Source organism: Myodes glareolus, chromosome 9 (genome assembly GCF_982192425.1).
Source record: "Myodes glareolus chromosome 9, mMyoGla1.1, whole genome shotgun sequence".
In the NCBI taxonomy this organism is placed as follows: domain Eukaryota; kingdom Metazoa; phylum Chordata; class Mammalia; order Rodentia; family Cricetidae; genus Myodes; species Myodes glareolus.
Genome location: NC_142034.1, coordinates 4,231,439 through 4,251,142, shown reverse-complemented (window position 1 = coordinate 4,251,142; position 19,704 = coordinate 4,231,439). Strand labels below are relative to the sequence as shown.

Here is a 19,704-nt window from a genome sequence, read left to right as displayed (position 1 = left end):
AGAACCAGAGAATCGGGAAAAACCACCCAAATAGTCCTCAATCGCCAATGGCAAGAAGGCCTGTCCTCCCACCGCCCTGTGAGGTTCCAGGCCCTCCTTTTCTCACCCCTGAAGTCTTACAAAGGGTTTGAGAAGAGCGGCATCCAGCTGCCCAGAGAGAAAATAGTTCATATGGACTCCAAAAGAGTCCATAGCTCCTGGACCTCCTTCCCACCAGTCTTTGGCTATGAAAGGAACTCGGGGAAACAGCAGCACTGCTGTCTGCAGTCACCAACCATCTCTAGGGACGACCCCTGTAAGCCCCAGCGCAGCAGGCCCTCGCAGGAAGTTGTGAAGGTGCTGCTGTTCTCAGCCGTGACAGCTGGAGCTGCATCCCATGCCCTCAGCTGGTGAGCAGCAGAATCAGGACCTAGAGAAGGAGCTGTAAACCTGAGGCCTGTGTTCTGTGGTGTGTCAGCTGAGAAAACTTAGCTCAGAGTCACTCTATTTCTGACAAATGGCAAGGCTTCTGAGACTCCGCTTTCTGGTAAATCAAAGGTAACCACTAATATTTGTGCTTCGGCCATAGCTGTGGCAAGAACCAGCTTTTAAGGGCACCTTGTGACACCTACAGCCACAAACCAAGTGTTCCTACACTGGCCAGCCTCCCAGTACCCTCCAACCTGAATGTCAGCCAGCAGCTCCTGCTTCCTCCGCCGGATGTTCTCCAGTTCCTGACGCTCTTCTGCAGTGAGGTCACTGGGAACTGCAAAGAGAGGAATGTCACCAAGAAAGCATCTTCCCCCCCCCCACACACACACAAAAAGACAAAAATTTGCCAAGCAGTGGTGGCGTACATCTTTAATTCCAGCACTTGGGAGGCAGAGACAGGCGGATCTCTGTAAGTTCAAGGCCAGCCTGGTTTACAGAGCGAGTTCCAGGACAGGCTCAAAAGCTACACAGAGAAACCCTGTCTCAAAAACAAAACAAAACAAAACAAAAACAACAACAACAACAAAAACCCCCACCACCACCACCACCACCACCATCACCAAAATTTCAAAGACTCATAGGTAAAAATGTGACCAAAGAAGCCAGAAGCCAGTTTTGGCCATGACTGGGAATCACTCTGGCAGGCTCACAAAGAGAGGCAGGACCCTTCAGTTCTTAGACCAGCTGAGCAAGGACAGCTCCAAAGGAAGGACAGGAGGGAGATGCTGCTGCCAGGTGAATTTGCCAGTGGGGAGGGGGAGAGAGGCCTTAATCACCTGCCCAGCCATTCTCCTGCCTTCCAGCTAGGAGAGGACAGGCCTCAGCTCCCTGGTGGTCAAAAGTGGAACTACATCTCCCAGGAGCTGTCCCTGGCACCTGAAGTGGAACCAGGCCAAGTGCTAACTAAGAAAGCAACACGAATGTTCTGTGCCATTTTGGAAAAAAGTAGGGTGAGGATTCTTGACAAACAGAGAAGAAAATCTAGAAAACCAAGAGCAAAATGGAAAGAGCATTTACTCTGGGAGCTGGGATCATGAGACTCTTTTCAACCTGGTGTGAAGGTCCATCGTGAGCTCCTACCATCAGTACACACTCATCATGAACATAGGCCCCAGTGACCAGCTCCTTGTCTGAACACCCCCTGTTGGAAGTGGTGGCTACATGGACAGCAAGCACTGGAAATAGCAAAGTGTCCCTGTTCCCACATCTCCAGCCACCATGTCGCCTGTCCGCCATCCCCACGCACCCCACCCCCAGTCTCCGCCACTTCAGACAGACCACATAAGCCACTCAGTCACACGCTGTCTGACTTCATGGGTGATCTGAGGAGGAAGTGGAATACAGATGTATTCTCTTACTCTCAGAGGATACATTCCAAGGACCCCAGCAGACTTCTGGACCGACAGATAGACTGGTTTTGTCTCCATGTACATCCGCATTGGATGCTTTTTCTGTCTGGCCCAGGCACCACCCTACACTGTGGCCAAACCTTTGACAGCCTGAGGTACAGCATTAAAATGAGTTAACAGTTTCTCACTATTAAGAGGGTCACAGACAGAGCAAGGCAGAGCAGGAGAGTGGAAAAGTCATCGGCTACTCAGAATGCAAATGAAGGCTTAAATTAATTATTTGTTTTTGGGGTTTTCTATTTAATACCCCAGGCTGCAGATGACAATGGGCAATGATTTTAACTAAAGGGCCTCAACCCTGCCTGGTGTTTAATGGGCAAAGTGTTGGCTTCTGTTCTGCATGGTATGGTGACACACTGGAGTGACAGAGTAATGCCTCACACTGACGACACACTGGAGTGACGGAGTAACGCCTCACACTGACGACACACTGGAGTGACGGAGTAACGCCTCACACTGAGTAAGTGTGACACAGTAAGTGTTTAGCTGACCCCTCAGAGGTCTAATGACGTCTCGGTTTACAGCACAAATGGACACACGCTCATCCTGACATAGCATGCTTTGGAAGAAGTTCACTTTAAAAATATCTATTCTGAGCCGGGCAGTGGTGGCACATGCCTTTAATCCCAGCACTTGGGAGGCAGAGGCAGGAGGATCTCTGTGAGTTAGAGGCCAACCGAGTCTATAAGAGCTAGTTCCAGGACAGGCTCCAAAGCTACAGAGAAACCCTGTCTCAAAAAACAAAATAAAACAAAAACAAACAAAAAACAAAAACAAACAAAAAAATCTATTCTGGGGCTGCAGAAGTGGCTCAGTGGTTAAGAACACTGGCTGCCTTCCCAGAGGGCCTGAGTTCAATTCCCAGCACCAACATGGCAGCTCACACCTGTCTGTAACTCAGTTCCAGAGAATCTGACATCCTCACACCAATGTACATAAAATAAAATTAAATAAATTATTTTTTTAAAAAAATTCTATTCTATGAGGACATTAATACCTAGGATCTGATTTGATGCTTACAGAGCTGGTTAATTAGATCATCAATGAGCCTCTGGTGTAGGAGGTTCTTCTGTCTGTGTGTTGCTTTCATTGGTTAATAAAGAAACTGCCTTGGCCTGTTGATAGGGCAGAACTTAGGTAGGTGGGGAAGATGGAACTGGATTCTGGGAGGCAGAAGGCAGAGTCAGAGAGATGCCATGGATCTGCCAGAGATAGACGTGCTGGAACTTTGCTGGTAGGCCATGACCTTGTGATGATACACAGATTAATAGAAATAGGTTAAATTAAGATGTAAGAGTTAGTCAATAAGAAGTCAGGCTAATGGGCCAAGAAATGATTTAATTAATAGAGTCTCTGTGTGATTATTTTGGGCCTAAGCTAGCCGGGACAAGCAAGAGGACCCTCCTCCTACAAGCATCCATTTGAGCAGAAGCAAGACTAATAAATCCCAGGTCCTTACTATAAAGCTGATTTAAAAAAATACAAAATAAATAAAAAACCTTATCCCCAGACTGCTGACCATTATCACTTGAGTCAGAAACTCTGGGATTGCTTTGAGAATCAGAGACCTCATCCTTCCTTCATCACTGTGACAGTCAGGTCCCATCGTCTGCATTTCATATTCAAGTTGTGCTTTTCACTGCCTTCCTTCCAAGGCGCTACTTTAGAAATAAGGAAGACAGTCTAACAAGTCAACAAACCTACACTCTTGTAGGGCATCAGGAGACAAGATTTCAGCAAGTCTTCCTGACAGAGAACCTGGGACTCAGAAGGCAATCACGTGAGGATGCCATCATCTCTCTGGTACCTAGTCACAGGGCTCTGTGTGCCAACGTCTGGAATACACATTTATCACAAGCAAACAAGAATGGACTAGCAATGGTGAGCAAGCTATCTAGTGGGTAGTTGCCCCAGGTGGGATGGGAGCCTTTGGTTCTGATGCCTGGAGACCCACAGTGCCCTGAGACAAAGGCTCCTGCCTGCTCCACCTAAGCAAAGGCCCCAAGTCCTAAGACCCAACCTCCCCACAGCCTTCCCTTTTACAGTTACACCTATAGTTGGGAAAGAGGAAGACCACAAACAAACCCTGTAGCAAATAGAAAACTCTGCTCTTTAAAACAAAACAAAACAAAACCCAGACCCTTGAAAAAGGGACAATTAAAGTGGAAAAAAGAACATACTCTTACGAATTAAATTAAACCCTTTTCCCTTTTTCAATCCTCCTATCTAATAAAAAGATGTCAAGAAAGGTGTAAAGGACAAACCTGAGCCTACAAGAAGAGCAACAAGAAAAGACCTGAACGTGAGCAGCTAATCAGCCCACTGTGCAGTAAAAACTAAAGTCCTTTAGAGAAATAAATAGATGCAAATAGGCCCCAAGACCTTTCCAGGGCAGGGAGTGGGGTTCATCAGACTATAGTTGAAGAAATCCACACAGTCCAGTGAGGAGTGTGAAGGTCTTCAAAATTCTAAGTGAAAATGCCTGGACCCCAACTCTTAGCCAAGATGGGGACAAGTCAGAGTCATCAGATGTCTGAGTAGCCAAGAGCCAGGCTCCTGGCCACGTGTTCTAAAGTGATGTCAAGAGGAGCACAATGTAGGACAAGGGGCCAGGGCCAACTCAGGAGCCTGAAGATGGCAAACGACTGGGAGCAGAACAGGATGGCATGCAAGCCGTGGACTGCAGGAAGGTACTGCAACGGACAAAATTGACTGCAAATAAACAACAGGGTGTATTAAAAAGACATTAAAAATAAAACAAAAAAGTCACAGCATTTTTGTCATTTGTTTTGATCCAGTCTCCTGACACTAACCATGAGATTTCTAAGTTACTTCTTCTGCAACACATGTCTGTGACCCCAACACTCCTGACGCTGAAGTAGGGGCAGCCCGACTTTGAAGCCAGCAAGGGCTGTAGAGCAATACTGTCTTGGGGATACTGGGAAATGCTTGTGAAATGGGCATGTTTCACCTTCTCCTAACAAAATAGAAAAAAGAATACTGGGAGGAAGTCAGTGAGAAGTATGGGCAGCCAGGGATGCTAGAGCAGCTCGCTCAGAATCTCTACTCTTGTACTATTTGCTGTTTGTTGGTTTTCAGAATCAGTCTGTTTGCAAAGCATAAAATGGTCACCAGGGAAGAATAGTTCTTATCATGGCAACAATGGACGAGACAACCACGAAGGACAAGACAGGTGTGACCGGAGAGAGTCAGGGTCCCCCCTGCAGAGAAGAGGGACAAAGGAAGAGAGAGCCTGAGTAAAGACCAGGTGAGAGGAGCACAGTGCAAAAGCCCTTACGAGACTTGCGAAGGTAAAATAGAAGAAAAAAAAAACCAACACAGCAATTACTCAAAAGAAGAAAAGACACGTTGGAGCCTCTGTCCACCACGGAGGAATGGGAGTGCATTCCTGGCTCTGACACAGTAACAAGCCACTGAAGACCCAGGTAGACTAACACCAAGGAGCCCATGACTTGTTTGGGGAGGCCTCAGAATGAACTGATGAGGCTACCATGAGTATTCACATGTCACATGCCTGACACACTAACCCAGGGTTTCCAGGGAAAAGGTCTCTGTGTCCTTTCAGCCACACAAATGGCTTCTAGTCAGTTTGCAGTTATAATAAAGACATCAAAAATAAAACAAAAAAGCCATGGCATTTGTTGTCATTTTGATCCAGTCTCCTGACACTAACCATGTGATCTCTAAGTTACTTCTTCTGTAATATGTAATAACCTGAAACCAATGCTTCCTTCCATCTTGGTTCAAAGAAGAATAAAGAAATTAGGAGAAGAAAAAAAAAAACAATCTAGATCTCATCTTATCCTCCTGGAATTTTGTTCTAAGATGAGACAAATATAATACTTTAACAAGTACTTCCCTCTGCAGAAACTCACCAACATAACACCAAATCTTACCAACACAACACCAAACCTTACCAACACAACTCCAAACCTTACCAACACAACACCAAACCTTACCAACGCAGCACCAAACTGTACCAACATAACACCAAACCATACCAACACAACATCAATCTTACCAATGCAAATCTTTAGTTTCAAGCCTCTGTGCCAGAGGAAAAAACAAATCCCAATGACTGCTTCATTTTATACAAAGGATCTAAATGATTGCTGGGGCGCTGGGGATGTGAAGGTTCCGGGGACTTGGGCTGATAACACAGACACTATGAACAGTGGAACCATGCTGGGAAGAAGGGAGAGAAGGACAAGGGACACAGGGCCACCCAGTCGACAGAACCAGGGGGAACCAGGAGGAAAGGCTATCTATCTAACCCCATGGTCCGCCGGGGTTAAACTGCACAAGAGCTCTCCGACAGGCCAGATGGCAGAACAACAAACAACTTCCCCTCCCCCACTGCCACGTGCTACAGCCACACTTCTGTGCCAGGAGGCGGATAAACCCTTTTCTCTAAAAGAATGGCCACTGGGCAGGGCAGCAGGTTGTCCTTGCCACAGTCAGAGCACAATGGAGACAGATCAGAGGAGCCCTCCTGCCACACCAGGACTCACCCTTGCCTGAGCCTGAGGGCCAGGAACCCATGCTCTGAGGTTAATTTGTAAGGTGTCCAGCCGGCAGGCAGAGGGAACAGTCCGGCACTGATCTCCACACCAATCCTTTCCCAGGTTCCAATTTAATGAAGGGGATTAAAGTGGCCGAACAACAAGGAGCCATTGTGTCCAGTTGTAAAGGCAAAAGCCATACAAGGGAAGCTTTCATTTATTTATTTAAATGTTGCTTTGCAGATTTTAACTGTAGGCAGAAACCCAGAGCTAAAATATGGTCCAGCCAGTACATACAAAGGAGAACTGTCTTAAAGAGACGGTGCCTTCTTTCCAAGCCAAGGAAGAGAAAATGTGCACAGGATGGCAGGCACGGGTTCCATGGCAGCTGCCCAGTGGTGTGACCTGAGGTCCCACTGAGGATGTAGCTCCTGTGACACGTCAGGTTCTGTTCAGCAGCCACACGGGTGCAGGCGTGCTTTGGAACTCAGATTTCCTTCTTCCTGCTTTTTGAGGTCATCTTGCTCTCCTCAGACCCCTCTGCCTGGCTTGAAAATGCACTACCTGCCTTGTTTTTAATTATTATTAGAATTATTATTACCAAAGTCAGTAACCGGCATCCACAGAGCCCCCCCAAAAAAGGGTCTACATTTAATGCAGTACTACAGGGAGACATTTAAGAGTGTCTAAGAAATGGGTCTTCTTGGAGGGCTCACCTTTTCCTCACTGTGAAAAAGATAAATATACAAAGCATGACTGCCATGGTAATAGCCCCAAACCCAGGCCGCAGGGCTCCCCCATATTTCCATGCAACTTTCCTGCTAAGCTACCTTTCCTATCTAGACCTAGAATGAACATGTATATGGGTTCTTCCTTTCTCTCCTTCTTCCCACCCCTTCCCTGTCTCTTGCTCACCTCTGGCAAACCTAAGCACAGCTCAGAACTACAGAGGTCGTAAAACCATGCCCAAGTTTTCCCACGCCCCACAGAGCGGGCACCCACTCACTCTCAGAGGACAGTGGCTCTCCGAGTTCCAAGAGCACAAACACAGGAAGTTGCTGTTGAAATGTCCTGTGAGGCCCACAGGGCCCACAGTGTGAGGAGCCCTGAAGGCCAGCAGCACCAGCCACAGCAAGGCACCAGCCCATCAAATGTCTGTCCCAGAGTGAACCTGGCCAGTATAACCTCAGCAACGAGGCCAGGGTCTGTCCTCTCCAGAGGCCTTTATCACTTTTTCACCCAGGAAACCCCAGGGACTTACACTTTCAAAAATTTGCAAGCACTAGAAAGAATTCAGGTTCTGGGGCCACACCAATGCTAAGCAGCTGCTCACCTCTCTGTAAGATGGAACTACCCATCCACTGCTGTAATGGTCAGCTCAGGAAAAGAGATGGAACAGCTGGTTCAGTGGGTACCCTGACCTGAGCCAGGTCCCTTCACCTACAGATTCAGCTCACTCTCCTCCTCTTTTGCCTACATACCACTGATGCTGATCCATCCTACAACTACTGCTGGCTCACAGCTGGACGGCAGACTCTCCCTTCCTGGAGGAACATCAGTCCAGAGAAGATCTAGAGGCCATGGACAATTTAGAAATGCATGTTAATGTGGGCCAAATCTTTTGGGCACTGCACCCACCTGTGGAACTGAATAAAGTCACTTGGTCATATCACCCAACCGGCTAAAACAAGCTATCTCATCAGTGTATGCCCCTCAGCAAACAGTAAACTGGCAGGCTGCTTCTTGAAGGAACCCTCTGAAGTAGAGCACAGAGAAAAGTGACATCCCTAAGCCCTATACATAGTGGTGAGTCAGAAACTGCAGGGAACGGTGGGCAAGGCAGGAGGGGCTGGCATAGAAGCCAGCAGCTGCAGATTCAAAGACAGGACCAAGTTTCTTATTGATCACTGCTACACTGTCTTGAGAGTCTGTTTTCCCTCACTCCACTCACAAGTGATGGGGCTGAGTCACTCAGAAGGACTGAGAATGCAACCTACTTTCCAAGAATCTTTTAGGTAACAGCAAAAGATGAAAACCCACAGCTTTGATGCTCCAGGCCACATAGCAAAGCCAGAATTGTTTCCAGTCCTTGGGACCGTGATCAGGATTGAAGAATGAAGGTGGACACAGGAAAGGCGTGTGATCGTAGTCAGAGACCTAGTCACACACGTGCTGCCAGAAGTGTGCTAAATTCCCATCACACCTCTGTGGAGTCTGCCAGCTTTAGAGAACCAATTCCATTCCTTCCTACTGAGTCAAACCTTCGCAATCTTCCTAAAATTGAATACACCATTAGGGGTTTAAAAGGAAGGAAGTTCTGACATCACTATAACCCAGATGAACCTGAAGACACTCAGTAAAATGCCCAATCACAAGATGGACATTGTGAAATTTCCCTTACTCAAGGGTTCTTGGTTCGCACCCCCAGAGACAGAGTAGTGATGAATTGGGGAGGCGAGGGTGGGCTGAGAAGATTAGGGGACAGAGTGGTAACCTTTACTGGGGACATTTCTGGGGATGGATATACTACTATTCAGCACCATTAACTGTATGCTTCAAATGGTTAAGATGGTTAAGTTTTATGTTATATGAATTTTGTCATAATTAAAAATAAACAAAAATTTTAATGATCATATTCTAACTTTTGATTCCAGTTTAGATCCTTTTTACTATGATTTGGTTCTTGAAAAGAGCACCCTTTATCCACTACCCTCCTGCACTATATGAGTTTTAAAGAAATTCATGCAATCACAGGACTGTTCAATCCACATGCAGCAAGCACGAATGGCCTCCGAGACAGATGTGGTGGGCAAACTGCCAATGTGAACATTTATACACTCTAGTTTACATTCTTTCCAGGCAAATACACCCAGGCCTCTGCTCAGAAGTAAGAGCATTAAAGATTTTATTGCTACATTTTACATTTTGAGGGAAGACTTTTGTTCTGTGTTTAAGGCTCAGGGATGAAAACCTTAACAACTGCCTCTGCCTCATTGCCTGTTGAGCTCAGAGGGGACACTGTCCAGGGAGAGGAGGAGGGAGAAGGCCCAGCACCAGCCAGGACTTCACTGACTTCTTTGTGACCTTGGGCAAAACATGACCACTCTTCCCCAGTTTCCTCATGTGTGACATGGAATAGGAATGTGTATTTTAAATGCTCCAAGAACATTCTTATAAAAGGAAGATATTTTACTATCATTTAGAGAAGAGAATCAATGCAATTTATCCAATAAATCCTAGAACTCAAAACTGATTTTGAGTGCTATAATTTAAGCAACTCACTAGAGGGAAATGAGGTCAAATTTCAAAGCAGTAACAAGAACTAAGCCATCAAATTTTATTATAAAAATGTGATTTTATTAAAACAAACAAGTAGCTATCCTCATAGATGAGAGACCCCAGGCAGGAGCAGTGACACGGCCAGGGTTTGCAGCGGCTTCTCTTCAGCACCAGGCTCCCAGCTTTCTCTACACAGGACAAAGCTGGGACCCCTAGGGGAGGAAGAGTCTTCTGGACCCTTCCCGGACAGCACTGGGTTCTTAGCTTTTGGACAGTCGGAGAGTTCCCTACTCCTCCAAGAACCCAGATCAGTCAGCTCTCCCTTCTCTGGGGGTCAGAGGACACTATGTCTTTTAGGTTAAGCACTGTCATTCTGGTGCCTGCCAGCTGAAGCCACCATCACACTGCACAGCTGGGCCACCACACCCCCTGTGCATCCCAAACAGAAGCAGACTGGGGGCTTTCAGAAGTTTCTTCTCTGTCACTTTTCCTCCTCTCTAAAGACTGTTTGCACACCAGTCCTTTATACAACCTTGGATTTTCCTGCATACTCCAGCCTTCTCCCGTCGAGCAGCTGGAAAGGGCCTAGGGTCAAATTTTGCTCTTCATGGTGTGTTCTGCTAGAACCTCAGCTGCTCCAACCAGGAAGGTCCAAAGGCCTCCGAGTCAGCAGAAACCCCAAGTGGTGGGCAGATCTAGACAGTCTGGTCATGAATTTGCCCCTTGGTTTTCTGCTATCCTATTTTTAACCTCATCAAAGCCAGAACTGGGAACTGGTTATTGGGTTGCTCTTAAGTCTCAGCCCAAGAAGAAACAACAGCAAATCACTGGATACCTATCCAGAAGCACCCTGGAAAATCCCTGAGAGGAGAGATCAGGGGATGGGAATCCAAGGACAGACATGCAGAGTCAGCGGCACACGTCAGCTCCTGCTGCCTGCTGCAGGGTATGGGGTGCAGGGTGGGAGAGGCTGCATCTAGGCAAAACGGGGGAGCTGCAGACCGGTTTCATGCACATCCACTAGAATCTTACCAGCAGCGTGTCCCCTCTTCTGTGGCCCCAGTGTCCTGTCAAGCCCTGGGCAGCAACATCAAAACCTCAGCTGGTCTGCAGTTCTTCATGTCAGAGGCCATGGTGGATCTGTACAGCAACCCCACAGGCCCAGGCTCCCCGGAGCTCTCCCAGCACTGGGTGCAGGGAGAGCTGGAGCAAGGACAGCATTTGAGTGCCAGCACACAAGGGCAGGGGAGGAGGCGTCCAGAGGAGACAAAAGCCGAATGGCCAAACAGCGGGCGGGAGTGAGCGGAGCCTGGTGGGGAAGGCTGGCGCAGCCCCGGGGATGCAGCAGCAGCTGACACTCCTGCGCGGCTCCTCTCTAGCAGGCTCATTTCCATGAATGTAATCACACCGCCCCTCCTGCTACCCTCTTCCTGGCCTCCTGGGGGAGGGGAGGCACAGCTCGCATTTGCTCATAGGCTGCGCTTGCCTTCTTTCCTCTTAGAAGCAAAGCTTGATGGCTGCTCTCTCCAGGAGGAGGGTAACCCTTCCGCCTTCTCACACAAGACACGGGTCTGGGTGTCAAACATCTGTCACCCATGTGGCATAACCTCAGCCTGTGTGCCAGTCCTATGGCAGACCAGTCTGCACTCCCTACATACCGTCTGGGAGGGTCTTGGGAGGCAGCGTTCTACAAGATCCACCCCTGGAGGATCTCCTCCCTCCACCTCCACGTGGGATGCTGCAGCCTTCTTTCTTCTGCTGTTCGTGTATGCTGGCACCCATGCGTTCTTCACCAGAGGTGAACCACATGTGCTAAGTGCCCTGAGTAGCAGGGCTAGGCAGACTGATTCTGGGATGATTCTATAAGATGGCTGGTGACAAGAAACACAGCTACATACAGCCTAGGTACAAGCAGTGTCTCTGAGTCTTCAAGGAGTGCAAGGGTCACAAGAACACCTATTAGGCAAGGTAAGTGGGACCCAGAGCCCAGGACAAAAACTTCACAGGTCCAGGCCTAACGTTGAAAGGGCAACAGGGCGTGTCGTGACTGTGGACACACCAGGAGGCATCGCTTGAGACTATGAAGGGAGGAGGTGGCCATTTAAACAAGTAGCCAAATAAGCAATGAGAAAAACCTGAAAACACCTCACTGCCCTAGGCCAGTTCTTCAGTCTGGGCCCCAAGGCCATCTAGAGCACATCACTCAGTGCTGGGAACTCATCCCTGTGTGCTTCTGGGACCAGCTGAGGCTACCAAAGGAAACAAAAGCTGAGAAGCCAGAAGGAGCTAGAGTACCAGGCCCCTTTCCATTGCTATAGCAACCCTCTCTCAGCCAGGGGTGACTACCAAAATGTTTTCAGATATTGCTGAGAGTCCCTGGACAACTCTGATTAAGAACCACGACTCTAGACATATAACAAAAGGGGATCCCCACCCCAGGCCTCTCTTCTTTATGGCCTTCTGCTCTATGGAATCACTGTCTAAGGTTGCCTCTCTTTCCACAGGCACCTGTCCCTGTGCCATGATCTTCAATTTCGGGGCTCATCCCTGCTGGACAGAGACTGTGGACAGAGACTGTGGACTGACATCCTCATCACCATGGCAGTGTCTCCAGACTGGACTCAAACACTGTATTCTCCATTCCAATCCATGTCTTCTAAAATCAGCCACAAATCCTAAATCACTCATGATGTGTCTGCCTTAAGCTGCAAAAGCCTACAAGTCTTCAATGAAATGTGGACAGGGAATCCTGCTAGAGTCATAGGCTCCTGTCTCTCGGCCTCTTGTGTGTGGAAAGTCCACTCTCCCTGCTCTGTCAGGTCTGAGGAGTCAAGCGTCCTCCCGTTTGCAGGATCATCCCCACACTCCGCAGACCCACTTCTTTCAGGGAGACTCCCTGATTACCTGTGTATCTCCTTACGCCATTGCCTGACAACCTTCAGCTCACAGGATTAGCAGGTTTGTCTGTATCACACCAGCCATGGCCCGCTCACAAGCTCTCCTTCAGGTGATACCTTACACTAAATATGCCCGCACTTCTCACAGTCCTGAGTGTTACAATTGCCTTGTTGAGGTGGCAGTGCTGTTCTTATACAGGTATGCGTACACTCTGGGAACCGAAAGACCCCAGCAGGTGAATCCTGTCCTATCCCCTCCCCATGTGCTCACCCATAATGTGCAAGGCTCTCCATGGCTCTCCTTTACTTGGCCGCTTCCCACATGCATACTAAGTGGACCTTCTGCTGGCTTTACTCACAGCACACGAACTGTCACCTTCAGCTGGAACCCATGCTAAATGAATGTGATAGCAAAAGCCTGTATGAACACAACTCACAGCTCTAGGCACAAACTAGAAGGTATAGGGAGCCAGCAGACCAGAAGGAGGGGGAAAGGCTGCAAACTGAGCCCCTCCCCTACCTAAAGAAAAAAGATGCTAAAATGAATCCATGTACAACCAAATTCATGAAAGCATAGTGACCAAGGGGAAAAAAAAAACACAAAACCAGGGGGGAAACCAGCTTGCAGCACAGGAATCCTGACACAGAAAACAGAAACAGAAGTTTTTAAGAAATTATTTTCTTAGACTAATAATTCAACACACCAATCAGGGACTTATTAGTGACTGTGGAAAATACAAAGTTGATAAGAGGGTTCCACTGAGTTTCTTACAAAAAGAATCAGACAGCAGGTAGTGCACCATAAAAGTGCTACAGGCTAGATGTCGGACAACAGTGGCACACATTAAACTGACTCTATACAAGAGCCAAGATTGACACTGAGCCAGAGTTCACCAGGAAGGAAAGAGTGCCCAGACTCAGGGGTGAGGTGGGGGGTGGAACAGAGGCGGAAGGGTGGCCCAAGTGGGAAAAGTCTGGAAGGCAAGCTGGAATGGGCTGGTGACTTTGACTCCAGCTGAGACAGTGGGTTCCACTGTTGCTGAGCTGAGCTGAAAAGCAAAAGCAGCAAGGAGGCGCCAAGGAGAAAAGGACCTGGAGGTCTTCCAGCTCCAGAGAGGAGAATAGGGACGGATGGCTAAAACTCCAAATGTCATAAAGAGAAAGTGCTTCCTTGCCTACTGGTGCTGGTGGCTTCGACTGACACTCTTACCTGACACTAACACTCCAAACACACCCACTAGCCCTCCTACGCCTGTCTCAGGCACAGGGTCTGCTGGAGCAAAGATGGCCTCTGACAAGAGTCAATGTGCACCACCGTTGCTGGTTTCTTCGGCAACTTCTGATGAGACAGGCACAGACCAAAGTATCCCGATGGCTCCTCAGCTCACTGAGGATGCTCAGTGCTGCCTGCAGGCTCTCTATACATAAGACACTAAAGAACACAATGAACACAAAGTCCCTGCCCAGGCACAACTCCAACCTCCCAATCCTGGAGGATCTGAAATCCTTTATACTTAAAAATGCTTTGAGACTCCTTAGTAAGAACAGACACAATTATAAGTTTCTCCAACGAGGCCATACACTGCCATCGACTTTCACTCAACAAGGGCCTGAAAGCTGAGAGGGTATTTCTAACCTAACCTCACATGCATTAGTTGGGTTTCTATTGCTGAGACAATCACTATGACCAAAAGCAGCTTGGGAAGAAATGGGTTCCTTTAGCTTACAGCTATAGTCTATAAGAGAGTGAGGCCCGGGAGACCCAAGGCAAGAAGTCACACAGAGGCCTAGAGGAAACACTGCTCACTGGCTTGCTCCCACAGGAGACTAAGTTTACTTTCTTATATACCAGAGGACCATGTGTGTAGGGATGGCACCAACCACAGTGGATCCTCCCACATCATTAATCAAGAAAATGTCCAGATTGCCTACTAGTAAATACGATAAAGGCAATTTCTCAGTTGAGGCTTGCTCTTCCCAGATGACTTAACTTGTGTTGAGGTGCCAAAAACCTAACTAGAACATCACAATAGAATGTCAGACATTCACTCTTTGGAGTTGTCCTCAGTCCTGGTAGCAGTGTTGACGTCTAAGTGAAAGGAGCTCGGGAATAAATGGTGACACTGGGTGGAGCCCCAACTCCCAGAGCCTAGAGCAATTCCAACTGCTGGCCCATTACAGTCACTGTAGCTTAGCAGGAGGCCAAGGCAGGGAGTAGCCACAGAGGCCCAGGCCTCTGCTGCAGGTACCAGAGCAATGTGGGGGGTGGGAGCAGATTTCATCTCTGCCCTATCCACAGGTGTTCTCAGGGGCTGCTCTGAGATGGGCCCTGTGCAGAGGAAGCAGCTGGGCAGGAGAACCTGCAGCAAAGGAGGCCCAAGAAAGCTGTGGAGAGGAGGGACAGGAAGAAGCAAGACCTGTGTCTCTGAGACCCAAGGTAGGATGTAAAAGACAGACTGAGGAGGAAGCACAAGAACTGCGACATGAAAAGATGCTGAAGCTCACCTACCCCAGGAAGTGCAAACAAAGGCACAGACTGACGGCCAGAGCCCGGCTACCAGCAGTACAGACAGCGGGCGCAGTGCAGCTTTCTGTGCCACCTTAAACACACAGGTCTTTCCACTGAAAATGTGAGTCTGCTTCTTATGCTAGATTTGGATTCTTTTTTTTTTTTTAAAGTAGTGTTCTGGCTGCATATTTTCCTGCAGGCCAGAAGAGAGCACCAGATCTCATTACAGACAGTTGTGAGCCCCCATGTGATTGCTGGGAATTGAATTCACGACCTCTGGAAAAACAGTCAGAGCTCTTAACCTCTGAGCCATCTCTCCAGTCCCTAAATTTGGATTCTTAGTGTATAAGAATTTTCCCAATGACAACAACATCAAAATGATAAAAGTTGAGAAGTTTCAGTACTGTACACAGTGACAAGAATGAGGAGTTCTAAAGGGGCCAGCAGTAACACGTGATTCCTCCTTATGTATGATATGTGCCTGGAGGACACGTGAACCCCGCACCATCAGTGGGCACCACGTAAATGAGGTTCACAGAGAAGCAGCATGCTTTAACTCTTCCTTTGCTATGGTTCTATGAGCTGCATCCACAGGAAATGCAATCTTTGCTGTTAAGGCTTCTCCTCGGGGGAAATGCAGAAAAGCCACTGGCTCCTATGCCAGACAGAGCCGAGCCCTTCTCTGTGTTAGGAACATTCTTGTGCTCTGGTCCATGGTCAGTGAAACGCCTGCTCGGCACCCTGACGCTGATGTGGTAGCACCGTGGCCTTTCATATGGGCTTGCTGCTCAGAATCCTAAATCAAAGTAAGACAGGGAAGGAATATTGAGCACTAAGAATGGGGTCAGAGCAGACACTGACCCTCAAAAGAGACTCACGTCTCGGAGGTCAGAAGTTGAGTTCTATGAGTCAGTCCTCTGTAAAGTGTAAAACACTGGGTTAAGGCAAAATATGACTTCCTTATTTTCTCAAGAAAGGAAGGGACATGCTGGGTGGGTCCTTCCACAACAGTCCATCCGCAGGGAGCAGGCCTTGACTTCCTGCCCCCATAGCTCCCTGCCATACGAAGGCAGAAGAAACAAAATGGTAGCTGATAACCTCCACGGACAAGAGGGTGGCATTGGCAGGGGCAGCACACTTCTTCCTGGCTGTCTGTGTTTAGAGGCCTGCTCTCCTGGGAGCCAAGGCAATGGCTGTTATTTTAGAACTGAGCAGGGATTGACTGGATAACTGCAAAGGTACTTCTTGCTCTGGAAGTCTGACTGCACAGCTGCTAGTGCCCCCTGGTGCTGTGCTGGAGCCATACAAAATGCTTAAGCGAGGCTGAAGACCCTGGGAGGGTGCGCAGGAGAAGCAGCGTTCCCTGGCATTCTTCCTAAGAAGAAAGTACAGCTGAGTGGGAGACAGACAGACGAGCAGACACAAGCACACTATGTTCAGTGAAGCTGCTTCTGGAAGGGTGTCAAGGTCCAAAGGGAAAATGAGAGGTGGGAATTTCCAGATATTTCCAGGTCTAGCTCTCCATCCTCGATGCAGCCAACAGCAAACTATGCAACCTCTACCCCATTTCAGCAGTTTCTGCGGCCCTAGGATGATGGCTGAGAACAGGAGCATGCTGCCTCAAGCTGCTCTGTTCACTCCTCTGCAGTGCCCAGCTTCATCCCCACTGACTACAGCAGGTCAACAGGACTCCTGATACCCCAGACCTAAGCCTGCTTTTCTTCCCACCGATACTGGACTCTTAAACTCTGACTCCATCTTCTGCCTCCCTAGACCTCCTTTCTAACTGGTCCTGGGTGCCCACAGCTAGCCTAGCTTTCATATTCCACACAAGTAAACGTGGCAGGTGGCAGAGAGCCTCAGGCGGTCTTCAGAGGCATCTAGGCCCCTGCTTCTGCCCCACCTCCTCATTAAGGAGAAAGGGTGCAATCGTGGCTGCTGTGCTCCAGTGAGGCCTGTAAAGCTCAAACCAGAGGGAAGCCCTCAACACTGTCACTGCAGATGGTGGCACAGTCTTTCTGCCTTGTGCGCTTTGTACAAAGTCAGATATGCTCCTGCTTAAAAACAAGATGGAAGCCAGTGTCACCTGGAGAAGCACCTGAGGTGTTCATCCACAGCACCGTGGGTCTTCCTTCTAACACCTACCAAACAACTTGTCCCGACCCAGGACACAGGTCACCAGGGATGCTGCTATGCCAAGTTAACATCAAGGTGAACTGTTTATCTGTCACTGAAAACCCAGTGTTCTAGCCAAGAGGTGCTATATGCAACTCTATTTGGTGTGGTACCCTTGTAGTACCTCAGCTTCAGACGTTTTTGAGTCTTTTTAGCTCAGGTCTGAACTGCTCCCTGAGATGAACTGCTCCTGACAGCTCCTCAATGAGGCACAGATCCAACACCAACAGCTCGCTTCACACTCTGGTCCCTGACTGGTCCTCAGCAATTTATTCTCCTACTGAAGCCTACAGATTCATCTAGCTAACATTTGCTGAGCATCTGCCATAGGCGCAGCCTGTGCTTAGAGTTGGGACTTAAATAGCTCTAGACTCAGCCTTGCCAGTGGGGAGAGGCAGGCAAGCCTGTGGCAGCAGCAACCTGACACAGCATCTGTGCATGCTAAGGACATGCCAAGATGCTGCAGAGGGGCCAGCTGGATCCAGGACTTAAGGGAATGGTGACTCCTAAGTGACAGAAGAAGCCTTAAGGATGGTGGGCACATCATTTCTCAGGGCCTGAGGAACACTGGGCCCAGAGAGCCCTGGAAGAGGGCTTAGCGACTGCTGTGGAGGGCCATGGGTACACATCAAGAGGGACTACACATAAGCACATAAGCTCAAATAGCTAATCTACTAGAAACAAATCTATGGTAGTTAAGGAAACAGTGCCCACTTAATTATATTGGTAACTCTCACTTAGGCAAATAAACACATGATGCTGGGGAGCAACCGATTATTTAAGTACAGATAAGAAAGGAAGATACCAGGCTGGAGAGATGGCTCAGCAGTTAGAGCACTTGCTGCTCTTTCAGAGCACCCAGATTTGACCCCAGCACCCACATGGTGACTATCAACCATCTATAACTCCCGTTTCAGGGGATCCAATAACCTCTTCTGATGTCCTAGGATATCAGGGGCACATGTGTTGCATGTACATACATGCAGGCAAAACATTCATGCACATAAATAAGTAAATAAATGTAAGAAATAATTTTAAAAAGAAGGATGTGAAAGCAGCACAGCTGACGTGCACAGCGGAAGGACCTGCCTTCTGAACGTCTGTCCAAAGCCCTCGCTCTCCTCCTCGGGGACCTTAGGGACTTGCCACAGGAAACTCCACTGCTTCTCTTCCATTTTACACCCACATAAATGCCGTCCTGTGTCTGTGGCTACACCTCGGGAATCTACCTTAGCAATGGTTAAAAGGGCAATGCTCTTCCCCTTTGTTCCAAACGGGAAACATTAGGAGGGGGTTGGGAAATGGGGCACTGGCTTGTTGTTCATTAAAAGCAGAGCTGATCTGACCCCTCAGGCCCTGCCCCTAAAGCTCTGCCCTAAGGCCTGCTCCAGGTCCATCACCTCAGCTCTGGATTTAAGCCTGCACCCATACTCAGGGCACCTAATGATACACTTTAGAGCCTGTAAGGCAATGAGAGAGCCAACCACATAGGACCCCTCTGGCTCAAAGTGACTATACCACACTTCCTAGCTGGGTGTGAAACTGGTGAAGCTGGGTGAAGTTCTAGCAGCCAGTAGCCATGGAGATGTGACATGGAAACCAGTGATCACTGGTTAGGCAGCCTCACTCTGATATTTCTAGCATTTTACTCCATGTCTTCTTCTCTCAAAATTATTTCCCTTGGAGAAATAGTACCAGGACTAAAGTGGATTCAACTCTGAAAAAGAAAAAAAGTTCGCAATGGGCAGCTTACCCTGGCCTGGCATCAGCTCTCATTACCAACCCCTCTTTGAAATCAAAAGGACTGCAATAAAAACAGCATAACATTCTCAGAAGAGTACCCACAAAACTGCCCAGGGTGAGCTCTCTTTAAAGGCGAGACTTCAAGTGTGTGCTCAGTAAACCAGGAGAGGGAAGTGAAAGAGACAGCCAGATTTCCAGGAACCAGCCCCATGTTAGGTTTACTCTAGTACCCAGATTGGCTGCAGCTGGTCACACTTGCCCCCTTTTGCCTCAGGGCTGAGGCAAAAAAAAAGCACTGCAGCTGAGTCAAGGCAGGCACAGCAAGGAGGCTCCCAGCATCACAGCTCCTTGAGCTGCAGAGCTCCTCGGTTTACAGCATGGGTTGGGGAAGATGAGGGAAGCGCAACAGACACCACAAGACTTCAGTCTTCACCTGGCCAACAACGAGGAAGCCTCTCCTCTGGCTACATTTCATTTAGGAAAAGGAAGAACCATTGAAGCTGAATTTTGCTGGCATAACTCAGGGGATGTCTTTACTTCCCAGCCCAGCTCGACTGTGTCAGGGAGTTCCCAGAGCTATAGTCCCACTGCTCAGTAGATACAGTAAATGGCCAGCAAGCAGGAGGCGGCAGCTGGCAGAAGCCTGGATGACTCTTGCCACCTCATTTAGAATCTCATATTTATTCACTCTTTCTGCC

The 19,704-nt window shown here is 48.4% G+C and overlaps 1 protein-coding gene across 3 annotated transcripts in view; it reads right to left on the bottom strand.

The window, feature by feature from the left end:
• The window catches only part of Cyth1 (cytohesin 1), an 82,767-nt gene that overhangs the window by 24,366 nt on the left and 38,697 nt on the right, over positions 1 to 19,704 (bottom strand). For 2 of the 3 annotated variants that reach the window (XM_085696117.2, XM_085696116.2), the window contains exon 2: positions 663 to 745. In XM_085696117.2, coding sequence (XP_085552243.1) covers positions 663 to 745 — 83 coding nt within the window. Of the gene's footprint in view, positions 1 to 662; positions 746 to 10,714; positions 10,986 to 19,704 lie in introns of those variants that run through there. The other variant, XM_048451860.3, reaches the window with a different exon arrangement.